The sequence below is a fragment of the Coregonus clupeaformis genome, chromosome 15, assembly GCF_020615455.1.
Source record: "Coregonus clupeaformis isolate EN_2021a chromosome 15, ASM2061545v1, whole genome shotgun sequence".
Lineage (NCBI taxonomy): Eukaryota > Metazoa > Chordata > Actinopteri > Salmoniformes > Salmonidae > Coregonus > Coregonus clupeaformis.
The window spans coordinates 34,270,327-34,287,434 of NC_059206.1; the positions used below are offsets into that span (position 1 = coordinate 34,270,327).

The 17,108-nt window shown below is 43.8% G+C and overlaps 1 protein-coding gene across 3 annotated transcripts in view; it reads left to right on the top strand.

Annotated features, from left to right (window-relative positions):
• LOC121583493 (splicing factor, suppressor of white-apricot homolog) overlaps positions 1-17,108 on the top strand; it is a 172,686-nt gene that overhangs the window by 104,830 nt on the left and 50,748 nt on the right. For all 3 annotated transcript variants that reach the window (XM_045225112.1, XM_045225111.1, XM_045225113.1), the window contains 2 exons: positions 3,902-4,010; positions 5,771-6,010. In XM_045225112.1, the coding sequence (XP_045081047.1) occupies positions 3,902-4,010; positions 5,771-6,010 (349 nt within the window). The remainder of the gene's footprint in view (positions 1-3,901; positions 4,011-5,770; positions 6,011-17,108) is intronic.

Sequence of the window (17,108 nt, forward strand, 5' to 3'; positions counted from 1 at the left end):
AAAACATATATATTTATATATCTCTAACATAAATCTTATCCTAACATGAGTCGACACACAGTTTAAACACAACAGAGATGTCTTTATTTTATTATTTTCTTCTTTTTTTTTCTCCCCCACACACACAATTCAAGAGGAATACATCCGTTCCTACGGTCCTCTAAAGCATGCTACCGTCGTTCCTTATTTTTCATTGTTCCTAAATTTATGCTACCTCGAGTTTGCAGATATTCAATGAGCGGTTACTTCGAACATATACCTCGTCAACTATAAGTCGAGGGGTAACTTTCAACCGAATGTATCTACCACAAACCCCAATTCCCAGAACTGACCTCAAAAATCAACCTAGTGAGTTTTCAGGATTTTCGGCCCATCCTAATGATCACCTCGTTTGAGGGCTTTCCATAGATCAACGACGTCCTAATTTGTATACATTTTTCCTTGGCCTTATTCCTTCATTGTATTCTTTTTGAATTGTATTCAAGCAAAATATCCCTGTGTCCAGTATTATCAATTCCTATAGACACTCCCCCCTGTTTGCGTTGTTGTCAACGCAAACAAATTTATAAATTTAGAACAGACTCTTATCCCACAGCAAATAACAGCAAAGTGCACACATAAGTCTTTCAAACGGTACATCTCCTCAGCGCACACACCCACATAAGCAAACGAACCGACCAGCGCACAAAATTGTGAGAAATGTCACCTTATGTGCCGGCGTCTTGAGCGGGAGTCACTTCGTAGCTCATGCATGGAACGCTGGAGAGACGCAACGCGTCCCAAAGGTCCTCGTCGCCATTCTGTGGTATCTAAATAATTATGCTAATTATGCTGTGAGGACAAGGAATCCGCTGACACTGTCCTCGATTATAATAGTTTATTACATCGAAGATTTCAGCCCCAATTTACAGACTTCTGCAGACATCTGGAGAACAACTGACCCAATCTCTAATATGTTGTTTTCTCTCCGTCCTTTGTTTCAACCATGGTATTTATATCCTATGCCCTATGTAACATAATATGGGTGTTTTCCCATAAACCAATCCCAGGAGGCCACCTAACAGACTTCCTCTAACACACCATTTGCAAACATCAACAAAGTCATAAACTGTGTAGACACTACAATAGCAAAGTGGGTAAATACATATGCACGCACCGCTTTGCCATAATTATTATTTTTTGAATTTTTTGAAACAAGTTATTTTTTTCATTTCACTTCAACAATTTGGACTATTTTGTGTATGTCCATTACATAAAATCAAAATCCATTTAAATTACAGGTTGTAATGCAACAGAATAGGAAAAACACCAAGGTGGATGAATACTTTTGCAAGGCACTGTATTCCTCTTGTCCAGTTGGGATAGGGCAGTGTGATAGCGATTGCATCGTCTGTGGATCTATTGGGGCGGTAAGCAAATTGAAGTGGGTCTAGGGTGGCAGGTAAGGTAGAGGTGATATGATCCTTGACTAGTCTCTCAAAGCACTTCATGATGACAGAAGTGAGTGCTACGGGGCGATAGTCATTTAGTTCAGTTACCTTTGCTTTTTTGGGTACATGGACAAGCGAGCTAGTGTTGACTATTCGCTAACATACCACATGTTCTCTGATCTGGTGCTCAGGCTATTCCCTTTCCTCCTCTGTCTCTACTGAGCTGGTATGGTCCAGGCTTAGGGACTGTATTCAGAGGAGGAGACATGAGGCATGTGTTCTCCCCACACTGACTGGGCCATGTCGAACTGGCTGTCCACTGGTCCCTCCACCAATGTATGTTGCTATGATTAAACCCCTCCATCAGTGTCCCATAGTAAATGGTTCTCAGAGCGGACAGAGCATTCCAATGAGAACCAGGCCATGCCGACAGAAAGAGAGGGAGAGAAGTGATCGGCTTTCCCTTACCGTTCAGCCTTCAACCAACCCTCACTGTGCCTCATTTGCATCTATTTTTGACTGTCAACTTTGAAACCCAATCCCAAAGACAGCTATGCAAATAGCGTCATAAAAGTACAATACAGACATAAATAGATTTCTATGAAATCTAAAAAGCACCGCCCTTGTAAGTTCTAAATCATTTTCACTTCACTAATTGATGAGCTCTAAAAAGGTACAGTATTGTATCTGGAGTGTTCTAATTTTTCGTTCGTAGAACCCCCCAGCACTGTCTCTTCTCTCTCTACCCCCACCCCCCTCTCTTTCTCTCTCTCTACCTCTCAATTGAATTAAAAGGGCTTCATTGGCATGGGAAACATGTTTACATTGCTAAAGCAAGTGGGATAGACAATAAACAAAAGGGAAATTAACAATGGAAATACTTAAATTAACAGTAAACATTACACTCGCAAAAGTTTAAAAGAATATAGACATTTCAAATGCTATATTATTGGCTATGTTCAGTGATGAAACAATGTGCAAACAGTTGAAGTATGAAATGGAAAATAAACAGATACATATAGGTTCTATTTACAATGGTGTTTGTGCTCCACTGGTTGCACTTTTCTTGTGGCAACAGGTCACAAGTCTTGCTTCTGTGGTGGCACGATGTGGTATTTCACCTAATAGATATGGGAGTTTATCAAGATTGGATTTGTTTTCATATTCTTTTTGGGTCTCTCTCAATAGAAAGGCTATGCTCACTGAGTCTGTACGTAGTCCAAGGTTTCCTTAATTTTGGATCAGTCACGGTGGTCAGGTATTCTGATACTGTGTACTCTGTTTAGGGCCAACTAGCATCACAGTTTGCTCACTTTTTTGTATTATTCTTTCCAATGTGTGAAGTTAAATATCTTTTACTTTTCTCATGATTTGGTTGGGTGTCATTTTTAGGCTGTCCTGGGGCTTTGTGGGGTTTGTTTGTGAACAGAGTCCCCGTACCAGCTGGCTGAGGTTAATCTATCTGTAGGTTTGGGCTTTGATAATCACTTATTTTTAGGTGGTTGTAGAATTTAATTGCTATTTTCTGAATTTCGATAATTAGCGGGAATTGTCATAATTCTGCTCTGCATGCATTATTTGGTGTTTTACATTGTACATGGATTATGTTTTTGCAGAATTCTGCATTTATTTTTATTCATTTTTATTTAACTAGGCAAGTCAGTTAAGAACAAATTCTTATTTACAATGACTGCCTACCCCGGCCAATCCCGGACAACGTGTCGCCCTATGGGACTCCCAAAAACGGCCGGATTGTGATACAGCTTGGAATCGAACCAGGGTCTGTAGTGACGCCTCTAACACTGAGATGCAGTGCCTTTGACCGCTGCGCCACTCGGCATACAGTCTCAATTAGGTGTTTGTCCCATTTTGTGAATTCTTGGTTGGTGAGTGAACCCCAGACCTCACAACCAGTTATATTACTGATTTGAAGTATTTTTTGCCAGATCCTAATTGGGATGTCAAATTTTATGTTCCTTTTGATGGCGTGTAAGTCCCTTCTTGCCTTGTCTCAGATCTTTCACAGCTTTGTGGAAGTTAAATGTGGTGCTGATGTTTAGGCCGAGGTAGGTATCGTTTTTTTGTGTGCTCTAGGGCAACAGTATCTAGGTGGAGTTTGTATTCATGTTCCTGGCAACTGGATCTTTTTTGGAACACCATTATTTTTATCTTACTGAGATTAACTGCCAGGGCCCAGGTCTGACAGAATCTGTGCAGAACATCTAGGTGCTCCTGTATACCCTCCTTGGTTGGGGACAGAAGCACCAGATCATCTGCAAACAATTAATTGATATATATGTTGAAGAAGGTGGGGGTTAAGCTGCATCCCTGTCTCACTCCCCGGCCCTGAGGAAAGAAATCAGTGTGTTTTTTGCCAATTTTAACCTCTCTCTCTCTTTCTGTCTCTATCCTCTCCTCCTATTGCTCACCTCCTCTCTCTCTCTCCCTCCCTCCATTCCTCCATCCTGTAGTGTGGCTCTCCATCAGACAGCCTGGGCCCAGCAGAGGGGGAGACAGACGGCGGCAGCGTGGGTAACTGTCCCTCTGACAAACGGTTGAAGGAGGGCAAGCTAATAAAAGGTAAGGCCTGATGAAGACGTGGACACAGATGCACATGCGCACATACAGTCGTGGTCAAAAGTTTTGAGAATGACACAAGTTTTGGCCTTCACGAAGTTTGCTGCTTCATTGTTATGAGATATTTTTGTCAGATGTTACTATGGTATTCTGAAGTATAATTACAAGCATTCCATAAGTGTCAAAGGCTTTTATTGACAATTACATTAAGTTTATGCAAAGAGTCAATATTTGCAGTGTTGACCCTCTGCAACCGCCCTGGCATGCTGTCAATTAAGTTAGCCACTTAGTTATCACTTTTGCCTTATGGCAAGGTGCTCCATCATGCTGGAAAAGACATTGGTCGTCACCAAACTGTTCTTGGATGGTTGGGAGAAGTTGCTCTCGTAGGATGTGTTGGTACCATTCTTTATTCATGGCTGTGTTCTTAGGCAAAATTGGTAGCGCTTACCTTGTCTTCTCCGGACAAGGTGTTTTCCGGATGCCCCAAACAATCGGAAAGGGGATTCATCAGAGAAAATAACTTTACCCCAGTCCTCAGCAGTCCAATCCCTGTACCTTTTGCAGAATATCAGTCTGTCCCTGATGTTTTTCCTGGAGAGAAGTGGCTTCTTTGCAGCCTTTCTTGACACCAGGCCATCTTCCAAAAGTCTTTGCCTCACTGTGCGTGCAGATGCACTCACACCTGCCTGCTGCCATTCCTGAACAAGCTCTGCACTGGTGGTGCCCCGATCCTGCAGCTGAATCAACTTTAGGAGACGGTCCTGGCGCTTGCTGGACTTTCTTGGGCGCCCTGATGCCTTCTTCACAACAATTGAACCTCTCTCCTTGACGTTGTTGATGATCCGATAAATGGTTGATTTAGGTTAAATCTTACTAGCAGCAATATCCTTGCCTGTGAAGCCCTTTTTTTGCAAAGCAATGATGACGGCATGTGTTTCCTTGCAGGTAACCATGGTTAACAGAGGAAGAACAATGATTTCAAGCACCACCCTCCTTTTAAAGCTTCCAGTCTGTTCTAACTCAATCAGCATGACAGAGTGATCGCCAGCCTTGTCCTCGTCAACACTCTCACCTGTGTTAACGAGAGAATCACTGGCATGATGGCAGCTGGTCCTTTTGTGGCAGGGCTGAAATGCAGTGGAAATGTTTTTGGGGGATTAAGTTCATTTTCATCGCAAAGTGTGACTTTGCAATTAATTGCAATTCATCTGATCACTCTTCATGACATTCTGGAGTATATGCAAATTGCCATCATCAAAACTGAGGCAGCAGACTTTGTGAAAATTAGTATTTGTGTCATTCTCAAAACTTTTGACCAGGACTGTACACACACCCGCAACACACACACACATACACACAAATATCTGTATATATATATATACACACACACACACACACATGCACGCGCAATGCTCACACACACGCAACATACATACACGCAACACAGTGTGAGTTTGGCTGGTTGGTTGGTTGTGTGTGTGGCTTCATTTGGAGCTATCAGCCAGTAAATGGCCGTCATGATTAAGTGGCTGCAGGCTGTTCATAAAGCGGGCTGGCTGGCTGAGGCGCATTCCTTTGGCCCATGGTAATGACATTAAACCCCCAGCTGAAGATACTCACTCTGTCTGTCTGCCTGGGGAAGGTTAATGGTTTATGGTAAAATGAGTGACTTTTACCTCTGACACATTTTCATTTCAAACGACAGTTTGCTTTAATCAAACGCCCCCTCCTCTCTCTCTCACCTCTGCCTTAATTCCCAGCGTCCTTTGCACCAATCTGCTTTGCCATCAAAGCCAAAGAAAACGACATGCTGCCGCTGGAGAAGAACCGTGTGCGGCTGGACGACGACTCGGACGATGACCTGGACAAGTTGCTGGGGGAGGAGGGTCTGGTGGCCCTCCTAGACAGGGCGGAGATGGTGGTCAGAGAGGTCTCTGCACACCCCGCCCCTGAAGAGAAGAGACCCACTCTCACCCTTGAGGAGCTGGAGGCCAAACAAGGTAGCTAGCTATTTAATGTCCCAATGTGGCTGCACTTTACATATTAAGGAACGTCTTATTTTACTTTACCTAAAAGCTTTTTTGGAATACCCCTGAATTGCCCTGTGTGGCTCAGCTCGTAGAGCATGCTGCTTGCAATGTCTGGGTTGTGGGGATAGTTACCCCTGGAGCCGTCCAATACCAAAAAATTATGTATAAAACCACTACTGGATGTCACTTTGGATAAAAAAAATGTAATGGCATACACTGAGTGTACAAAACATTAGGAGCACGTTATTCGACCGCCTTAATTAGGTCTTTTTAATAGCAAAATTTGAAATTGTGTTTTTTACATTGGATAAAAGCAGAGACACAGAGCTACAAAATGGTATATCAAACACTGCATTTAAGGGAACAATGGTAAAGTAATTCTGCTTTGAAAGTTGATAAACTTGTAATCTCACTTTTGAGAAAATGGCCTTTGAATGTCTTGGTACCTACTGAAGAGCTCTTCTCTGTCTACACCCATTCAGCAACGTTCACACCCTCTTAAGCTTTAGCCCCACCCATCTCGTTTCACTCTCGGAGCGTTCAGAGCGTACACTTGACGCTCTGGCCGATGAGTAGGGTTGATGTAAGTGTTCTGACCTCACAACCGCAGTCAAGCACTCAAGCTAACTGGCTAACATTGGCTAGCTTGCTAGCTACTTCCAGACATATAATTGGGATTATGGTTAATTGTTTACCTCATTTAATGAGAGAACACCCCGCTGACCATTTTAATCGCCCTAGCAGAGCTGGTTAGGCTGTTTTCATGTTATCCAGAGCGTTGGTGACTGTAACTGTGCTGCTGGCAACAATTTTAATTATGCTTTTGTGCCGAAGTTTACTGACACCGGCCATATTCAACAGGTGTTGTGCGTTCGTAAATTCATCAGTTATTCTGCGCTCTGGCATACTCAGACTGAATTTACGAACGCACCCGAAATGGTTACTTGCATAGTGGAGTCTTTTGTTAAGACATGTAGCTAGCTAGGTAAACAATGAACCATAATAATAATAATAATAATAATAATCCCAACTCATGACGTTACTACCCTGCATGAATCTGCAGGTAGCTAACCAACCAGGTTCAATGTTAGCTAGCTAACATTAGCCTCTAACTAGCCAAGCAAATGGCTCTGAGATATTAATAATAAGATCATACACGTAACGTTAGCTAGCAAGCCAGCCAGCTAACGTTAGCTAGCTAGCTAACAGTACACGTTAACTTGAAATGAAAGCACTTTCTGTCAAAATTAGAAATGTGTAATATCAGAAAATGTAGCTAGCTAGACTACCTTACCCGTATACATCATGCATGATGGACACGTTTCCCTGTCACGGATGCCATGGTTGCCCTTAGTTTGAAGATGTAATCCAGAGACAGGTGTTTTCTCCATCTCTTTAGCTATCATACTCTAATTGCACTGATTTCAAAACTCGATCCTCCAGAAAGTGGAGAGCAACACTTATGCAGCTCCACTACACAATACATTTAAATAAAAAGCCGCGTTAGACAGGATTACCTACACATACTGACCATCTCAAATAGACAGAAGCGTGCTGTATGGCAGACCAATCCGAACTCCTCTCTCGGCATGTCCAGCCCACTCATTATCTCAGCCAATCAAATCAAATTATATTTGTCACATACACGTGTTTAGCAGATGTTATACCGGGTGTAGCGAAATGCTTATGCTTCTAGCTCCGACAGTGCCGTAATATCTAACAATTACACAACATATACCCAATACACACAAAAAAGTAAGGAATGGGATTTAAGAATATATACATATATGGACAAGCAATGACAGCATTGACAGAGCGGCATGGACTAAGATACAGAAGAATATTATAGAATAGAATGAAGTATATACATATGAGATGAGTAGTGCAAGATATGTAAACATTATTAAAGTAACTAATGTTCCATTCCTTAAAGTGGCCAGTGATTTCAATAGGCAGCAGCAGCCTCTAATGTGCTAGTGTTGGCTATTTAACAGTCTGATGGCCTTGCGATAGAAGCTGTTTTTCATTCTCTCGGTCCCAGCTTTGATGCACCTGTACTGACCTCGCCTTCTGGATGATAACGGGGTGAACAGGCAGTGGCTTGGGTGGTGGTTGTCCTTGATGATCTTTTTGGCCTTCCTGTGTCATCGGGTGCTGTAGGTGTCTTGGAGGGCGGGTAGTTTGCCCCCGGTAATGCGTTCGGCAGACCGCACTACCCTCTGGAGAGCCCTGCGGTTGTGGGCGTTGCAGTTGCCGTACCAGGCGGTGATACAGCCCGACGGGATGCTCTCAATTGTGCATCTGTAAAAGTTTGTGAGGGTTTTAGGTGATAAGCCAAATTTCTTCAGCCTCCTGAGGTTGAAGAGGCTCTGTTGCACCTTCTTCACCACACTGTCTGCGTGGGTGGACCATTTCAGTTTGTCTGTGATGTGTACGCCAAGGAACTTGAAGCTTTCCACCTTCTCCACTGCGGTCCCGTCGATGTGGATAGGGGGGTGCACCCTCTGCTGTTTCCTGAAGACCACGATCATCTCCTTTGTTTTGTTGACGTTGAGTGAGAAGTTATTTTCCTGGCACCACACTCGCAGAGCCCTCACCTCCTCCCTGTAGGCGGTCTCGTCATTGTTGGTAATCAAGGCTACTACTGTTGTGTCGTCTGCAAACTTGCTGATTGAGTTGGAGGCGTGCTTGGCCACGCAGTCATGGGTGAACAGGGAGTACAGGAGGGGGCTGAGCATGCACCCTTGTGGGGCCCCAGTGTTGAGGATCAGCGAAGTGGAGATGTTGTTTCCTACCTTCACCACCTGGGGACGGCCCGTCAGGAAGTCCAGGACCCAGTTGCACAGGGCGGGGTTCAGACCCAGGGCCTCGAGCTTAATGATGAGCTTTGAGGGTACTATGATGTTGAATGCTGAGCTATAGTCAATGAACAGCATTCTTACATAGGTATTCCTCTTGTCCAGATGGGACAGGGCAGTGTGCAGTGTGATGGCAATTGCATCGTCTGTGGATCTATTGGGGCGGTAAGCAAATTGAAGTGGGTCTAGGGTGACAGGTAAGGTAGAGGTGATATGATCCTTGACTATTCTCTCAAAGCACTTCATGATGACAGAGGTGAGTGCTACAGGGTGATAGTCATTTAGTTCAGTTACCTTTTCTTTCTTTGGTACAGGAACAATGGTGGCCATCTTGAAGCATGTGGGAACAGCAGACTGGGAATGGGAGAGATTGAATATGTCCATGAACACACCAGCCAGCTGGTCTGCGCATGCTCTGAGGACGCGGCTAGGGATGCCGTCTGGGCCGGCAGCCTTGCGGGGGTTAACATGCTTAAATCTCTTAATCACGTCGGCCATGGAGAAGGAGAGGCAACAGTCCTTGGTAGTGGGCCTCGTCAGTGGCACTGTGTTATCCACAAAGCGGGTGAAGAAGGTGTTTAGCTTGTCTGGAAGCGAGACGTCGGTGTCGGCGATGTGGCTGGTTTTCTTTTTGTTGTCTGTAGACCCTGCCACAGGTCTCGTGTCTGAGCCGTTGAATTGCGACTCCACTTTGTCTCTATACTGATGTTTTGCCAGTTTAATTGCCTTGCGGAGTGAGTAGCTACACTGTTTGTATTCTGCCATATTCCCAGTCACCTTGCCATGGATGAATGCGGTGGTTCGCCCTTTCCCGATTTGCGCGAATGCTGCCGTCTATCCACGGTTTCTGGTTAGGGTAGGTTTTAATAGTCACAGTGGGCACAACATCACCTATAGAATTCCTGATAAACTCAGTCACCGTTTCAGTGTATATGTCAAAATTATTTTCGGAAGCTACCCGGAACATATCCCAGTTCGCGTGATCAAAACAATCTTGAAGCGTGGATTCCGATTGGTCAGACCAGCGTTGAATAGTCCTTAGCAAGGGTACTTCCTGTTTGAGTTTCTGCCTATAGGAAGGGAGAAGCATAATGGAGTCGTGGTCAGATTTGCCGAAAGGAGGGCGGGGGAGGGCCTTATAACCATCCCGGAAGTTTGAATACAGTGGGGGAAAAAAGTATTTAGTCAGCCACCAATTGTGCAAGTTCTCCCACTTAAAAAGATGAGAGAGGCCTGTAATTTTCATCATAGGTACACGTCAACTATGACAGACAAATTGAGAAAAGAAATCCAGAAAATCACATTGTAGGATTTTTTATGAATTTATTTGCAAATTATGGTGGAAAATAAGTATTTGGTCACCTACAAACAAGCAAGATTTCTGGCTCTCACAGACCTGTAACTTCTTCTTTAAGAGGCTCCTCTGTCCTCCACTCGTTACCTGTATTAATGGCACCTGTTTGAACTTGTTATCAGTATAAAAGACACCTGTCCACAACCTCAAACAGTCACACTCCAAACTCCACTATGGCCAAGACCAAAGAGCTGTCAAAGGACACCAGAAACAAAATTGTAGACCTGCACCAGGCTGGGAAGACTGAATCTGCAATAGGTAAGCAGCTTGGTTTGAAGAAATCAACTGTGGGAGCAATTATTAGGAAATGGAAGACATACAAGACCACTGATAATCTTCCTCGATCTGGGGCTCCACGCAAGATCTCACCCCGTGGGGTCAAAATGATCACAAGAACGGTGAGCAAAAATCCCAGAACCACACGGGGGGACCTAGTGAATGACCTGCAGAGAGCTGGGACCAAAGTAACAAAGCCTACCATCAGTAACACACTACGCCACCAGGGACTCAAATCCTGTAGTGCCAGACGTGTCCCCCTGCTTAAGCCAGTACATGTCCAGGCCCGTCTGAAGTTTGCTAGAGTGCATTTGGATGATCCAGAAGAGGATTGGGAGAATGTCATATGGTCAGATGAAACCAAAATAGAATTTTTTGGTAAAAACTCAACTCGTCGTGTTTGGAGGACAAAGAATGCTGAGTTGCATCCAAAGAACACCATACCTACTGTGAAGCATGGGGGTGGAAACATCATGCTTTGGGGCTGTTTTTCTGCAAAGGGACCAGGACGACTGATCCGTGCAAAGGAAAGAATGAATGGGGCCATGTATCGTGAGATTTTGAGTGAAAACCTCCTTCCATCAGCAAGGGCATTGAAGATGAAACGTGGCTGGGTCTTTCAGCATGACGATGATCCCTAACACACCGCCCGGGCAACGAAGGAGTGGCTTCGTAAGAAGTATTTCAAGGTCCTGGAGTGGCCTAGCCAGTCTCCAGATCTCAACCCCGTAGAAAATCTTTGGAGGGAGTTAAAAGTCTGTGTTGCCCAGCGACAGCCCCAACACATCACTGCTCTAGAGGAGATCTGCATGGAGGAATGGGCCAAAATACCAGCAACAATGTCTGAAAACCTTGTGAAGACTTACAGAAAACGTTTGACCTGTGTCATTGCCACCAAAGGGTATATAACAAAGTATTGAGAAACTTTTGTTATTGACCAAATACTTATTTTCCACCATAATTTGCAAATAAATTCATTAAAAATCCTACAATGTGATTTTCTGGAGAAATAAAATCTCATTTTGTCTGTCATAGTTGACGTGTACCTATGATGAGAATTACAGGCCTCTCTCATCTTTTTAAGTGGGAGAACTTGCACAATTGGTGGCTGACTAAATACTTTTTTCCCCCACTGTAGCAATGGTCGAAGATTTTAGCAGCGCGAGTACAACAGTCGATATGTTGATAGAACTTCGGCAGCATAGTCTTCAAATTTGCTTTGTTAAAATCCCTGGCTACAATAAATGCAGCCTCAGGATATGTGGTTCCAGTTTGCATAAGGTCCAGTGAAGTTCTTTGAGGGCCGTCGTGGTATCGGCTTGAGGGGGGATATACACGGCCGTGACTATAACCGAAGAGAATTCTCTTGGGAGATAATACGGTCGGCATTTGATTGAGAGAAATTCTAAGTCGGGTGAACAGAAGGACTCGAGTTCCTCTATGTTACTACAATTACACCATGAGTCGTTAATCATGAAACACACACCTCCGCCCTTCTGCTTCCCGGAGAGATATTTATTCCTGTCTGCGCGATGAACTGAGAAACCCATCTGGCTGGACCGATTTCGACAGAATATCCCAAGAGAGACATTTTTCCGTGAAACATAGTATGTTACAGGCCTTGATTTCTCTCTGGAAAGAAATCCTTGCCCGTAGTTCGTCGACTTTGTTAACCAAAGATTGAAGATTAGCGAGTAGAATACTTTGAAGCGGTGGGTGGTGTGCGCGCCTCCTAAGTCGGACGAGCAGGCCGCTCCGAGTGCCTCTCCTCCACCGGCGATGTTTTGGGTCAGCCACTGGAATCAGTTCAGTTGCAAACAAAGGATCTGCTTCGGGAAAGTCGTATTCCTGGTCGTAATGCTGGTGAGTTGCCGCCCCTCTGATATCCAATAGTTTTTCCCGGCTGTATGTAATGATGCAAAACACTTTCTGAGCTAATAATGTAAAAAATAATACATAAAAAAACAAAAGCTTCCTATGAGCTAGTCGCGAGGCCGCCATCTTCGTCGGTGCCAGGAACAACCTAGTGGCTAGTGGAAAGGTTGATGTCTTTTTCTGTGGCTTAACCAACTATGCTCGTAATTTAACAATTGTATTCATATTTACAGATGGCATACACGTTTGTTATTAAGGCACAATAAAGTTTACATGTTCCAGAAGGCATTTCTGCCAAAAAACGCATTTTGATAAAAAAAAAAAAGTTTAAGTTAAAATGGCTCTCCTGTGAAGTACTGACCTGCGACCTAAGCCTAGTTTCCTGAAACTAGTCACATATTGAGTTGCACGTTTTTCCCCTCAGAACAGCCTTAATGGCGTCGGAGGGGATGGCTGCCGTTTTACGGGCTCCTAACCAACTGTGCTATTTAATTTTTTTTTTTACATTGTTTGTAACTTATTTTGTACATAAAATTGCTGCTACCGTCTCTTATGACCGAAAAGGGCTTCTGGACATCAGAACAGTGATTACTCACCTCGTACTGGACGAAGATTTTTTCACACGGATAATATAGAGCTGGCTGGGTTTTCCGTGCATCGGCAGGACAGAGCAGCTATGTCTGGTAAGACGAGGGGCGGGGGTGTGTGTCTATCTGTCAATAACAGCTGAAGCGCAATGTCTAATATTAAAGAAGTCTCGAGGTATTGCTCGCCTGAGGTAGAGTACCTCATGAAATCTGTAGACCATCTACCAAGAGAGTTCTCATCTATATTATTCGTAGCCGTCTATTTACCACCACAAACCGATGCTGGCACTAAGACCGCACTCAACGAGCTGTATAAGGCCATAAGCAAACAAGAAAATGCTCATCCAGAAGCGGCGCTCCTAGTGGCCGGGGACATTAATGCAGGCAAACTTAAATCTGTTTTACCTCATTTCTACCAGCATGTCACATGTGCAACCAGAGAATAAAAAAATATATAGACCACCTTTACTCCACACACAGAGACACATACAAAAGCTCTCCCTCGCCCTCCATTTGGCAAATCTGACCATAATTATATCCTCCTGATCCCTGCTTACAAGCAAAAACTAAAGCAGGAAGTACCAGTGACTCGCTCTATACGGAAGTGGTCAGATGAAGCGGATGCTATGCTACAGGACTGTTTTGCTAGCACAGAATGGAATATGTTCCGTGATTCATCCAATGGCATTGAGGAGTATACCATCTCAGTCACCAGCTTCATCAATAAGTGCATTGACGACGTCATCCCCACAGTGACCGTACGTACATATCCCAACCTGAAGCCATGGATTACAGGCAACATCCGCACCGAGTTAAGGCTAGAGCTGCCGCTTTCAAGGAGCGGGACAATAATACGGACGCTATAAAAAATCCCACTATGCCCTCAGATGAACCATCAAACAGGCAAAACATCAATACGGGACTAAGATTGAATCCTACTACACCAGCTCTGACGCTCGTCAGACCTAATCCCAATTGAGATGTTGTGGCAGGACTTGAAACGAGCAGTTCATGCTTGAAAACCCACACGTCACTGAGTTAAAGCAGTTCTGCATGGAAGAGTGGGCCAAAATTCCTCCACAGCGACGTGAGAGACTGTTCAACAACTACAGGAAGCATTTGGTTGGAGTCATTGCAGCTAAAGGTGGCACAACCAGTTATTGAGTGTAAGGGGGCAATTACTTTTTCACACAGGGGAATTGGGTGTTGCATAACTTTGTTTATGAAATAAATATGTAATTGTTGTGTTATTTGTTCACTTATGTTCCCTTTATCTAATATTAGGTTTTGGTTGAAGATCTGATAACATTCAGTATCACAAATATGCAAAAGTAGAGAAGATTAGAAAGGGGGCAAATACTTTTTCACAGCACTGTATTTACGTGTAGATGTCTTTGTTCTACGTCTCTCCGTTGAAACCAATCAATCCTTCTATGGGGAAGGGTGTTGGTTGGGGTAAGGTTCTGGTTGTCCACCAGACGTCACAATGTCCTTCTTAGTTGTCCTGATTGAAGTGGAGTGTACAAATAGAACAGATACTCAGATGCATTCTAATGATTGCCTGAGATGGGATTTTCTTCTTCCCACCTCGTGTCTTCAGTCAAAGTTCTAGATCACTTTACACGCACAGCTGCAGACTGGTAATGTTCTGGTCTAGTGAGTTCATCTTCTTCACCTCATGGTGAGATTCAAAGGACTAACCATTTTAAGCCATGTAGCCACAGCTCCACGCTTTCTGGTCTAACCATTTTAAGCCGTGTAGCCACAGCTCCAAGCTTTCTGGTCTAATGGTATTTGTTACCAAAGCTTTTTATGCACTCTGGTAAAAGGGGCATTCCTACTTAGCTGACACAGTCTCTGAGCTCACCGTGCATAGCTTATATGAAAACCTATGATCTCGTTAGAAAACTAAAATAACGTTCCTATCTTAACAGAAATACTCTCGTAATTCTCCATATTATATACAGTGGGGAAAAAAAGTATTTAGTCAGCCAGCAATTGTGCAAGTTCTCCCACTTAAAAAGATGAGAGAGGCCTGTAATTTTCATCATAGGTACACGTCAACTATGACAGACAAAATGAGAGAACAAAAATCCAGAAAATCACATTGTAGGATTTTTAATGAATTTATTTGCATATTATGGTGGCAAATAAGTATTTGGTCAATAACAAAAGTTTCTCAATACTTTGTTATATACCCTTTGTTGGCAATGACACAGGTCAAACGTTTTCTGTAAGTCTTCAAGGTTTTCACACACTGTTGCTGGTATTTTGGCCCATTCCTCCATGCAGATCTCCTCTAGAGCAGTGATGTTTCGGGGCTGTCACTGGGCAACACGGACTTTCAACTCCCTGCAAAGATTTTCTATGGGGTTGAGATCTGGAGACTGGTTAGGCCACTCCAGGACCTTGAAATGCTTCTTACGAAGCCACTCCTTCGTTGCCCGGGCGATGTGTTTGGGATCATTGTCATGCTGAAAGACCCAGCCACGTTTAATCTTCAATGCCCTTGCTGATGGAAGGAGGTTTTCACTCAAAATCTCACGATACATGGCCCCATTCATTCTGTCCTTTACACGGATCAGTCGTCCTGGTCCCTTTGCAGAAAAACAGCCCCAAAGCATGATGTTTCCACCCCCATGCTTCACAGTAGGTATGGTGTTCTTTGGATGCAACTCAGCATTCTTTGTCCTCCAAACACGACGAGTTGAGTTTTTACCAAAATGTTCTATTTTGGTTTCATCTGACCATATGACATTCTCCCAAACCTCTTCTGGATCATCCAAATGCACTCTAGCAAACTTCAGATGGGCCTGGATATGTACTGGCTTAAGCAGGGGGACACGTCTGGCACTGCAGGATTTGAGTCCCTGGCGGTGTAGTGTGTTACTGATGGTAGGCTTTGTTACTTTGGTCCCAGCTCTCTGCAGGTCATTCACTAGGTCCCCCCGTGTGGTTGTGGGATTTTTGCTCACCGTTCTTGTGATCATTTTGACCCCACGGGGTGAGATCTTGCGTGGAGCCCCAGATCGAGGGAGATTATCATTGGTCTTGTATGTCTTCCATTTCCTAATAATTGCTCCCACAGTTGATTTCTTCAAACCAAGCTGCTTACCTATTACAGATTCAGTCTTCCCAGCCTGGTGCAGGTCTACAATTTTGTTTCTGGTGTCCTTTGACAGCTCTTTGGTCTTGGCCATAGTGGAGTTTGGAGTGTGACTGTTTGAGGTTGTGGACAGGTGTCTTTTATACTGATAACAAGTTCAAACAGGTGCCATTAATACAGGTAACGAGTGGAGGACAGAGGAGCCTCTTAAAGAAGAAGTTACAGGTCTGTGAGAGCCAGAAATCTTGCTTGTTTGTAGGTGACCAAATACTTATTTTCCACCATAATTTGCAAATAAATTCATTAAAGATCCTACAATGTGATTTTCTGGATTTTTTTTCTCAATTTGTCTGTCATAGTTGACGTGTACCTATGATGAAAATTACAGGCCCCTCTCATCTTTTTAAGTGGGAGAACTTGCACAATTGGTGGCTGACTAAATACTTTTTTCCCCCACTGTACACAACATATTGGATGTAAACTTGACAGACAAAGTGTGTATACTTTCCAAATTACAGTATTTTTGTTATAACATTTTTAATGACATCACAAAATAATAAACAATATGACATGATTAGTCTTTAGATCCCCACTGACCATTCCAAACATTTGGATGTTAGGAATATTGTTCCAGTGTTTACTTTTTGGACGTAAAAGTTTTGACTGCAAAAGTATTCTGGAGACAAAGCACATTCCTTTACCAATACTGAAGAGCAAGGGAGAGATTCCCCTCCTGCCTAATTTACGACCGAGTGTTAAGGTGTCAAAACCGGCCCAGCCCCCCCTCCTCCCCTCTTCTGTGGGTGAGAGGGTCTGGTTGTTGTCAGCCATTTGCCAAGCTGATCTGAGGTCTTTGATCCTCACCCAGGAGAGTCATGACACTGTTCATGGCTCACATCAATGCCATCATCCCGGAAACCCTAGACCCACTCCAATTCACATACCGCCCCAACAGATCCCCAGATGACGCAATCTCAATATCAATCGCACTCCACACTGCCCTTTCCCACCT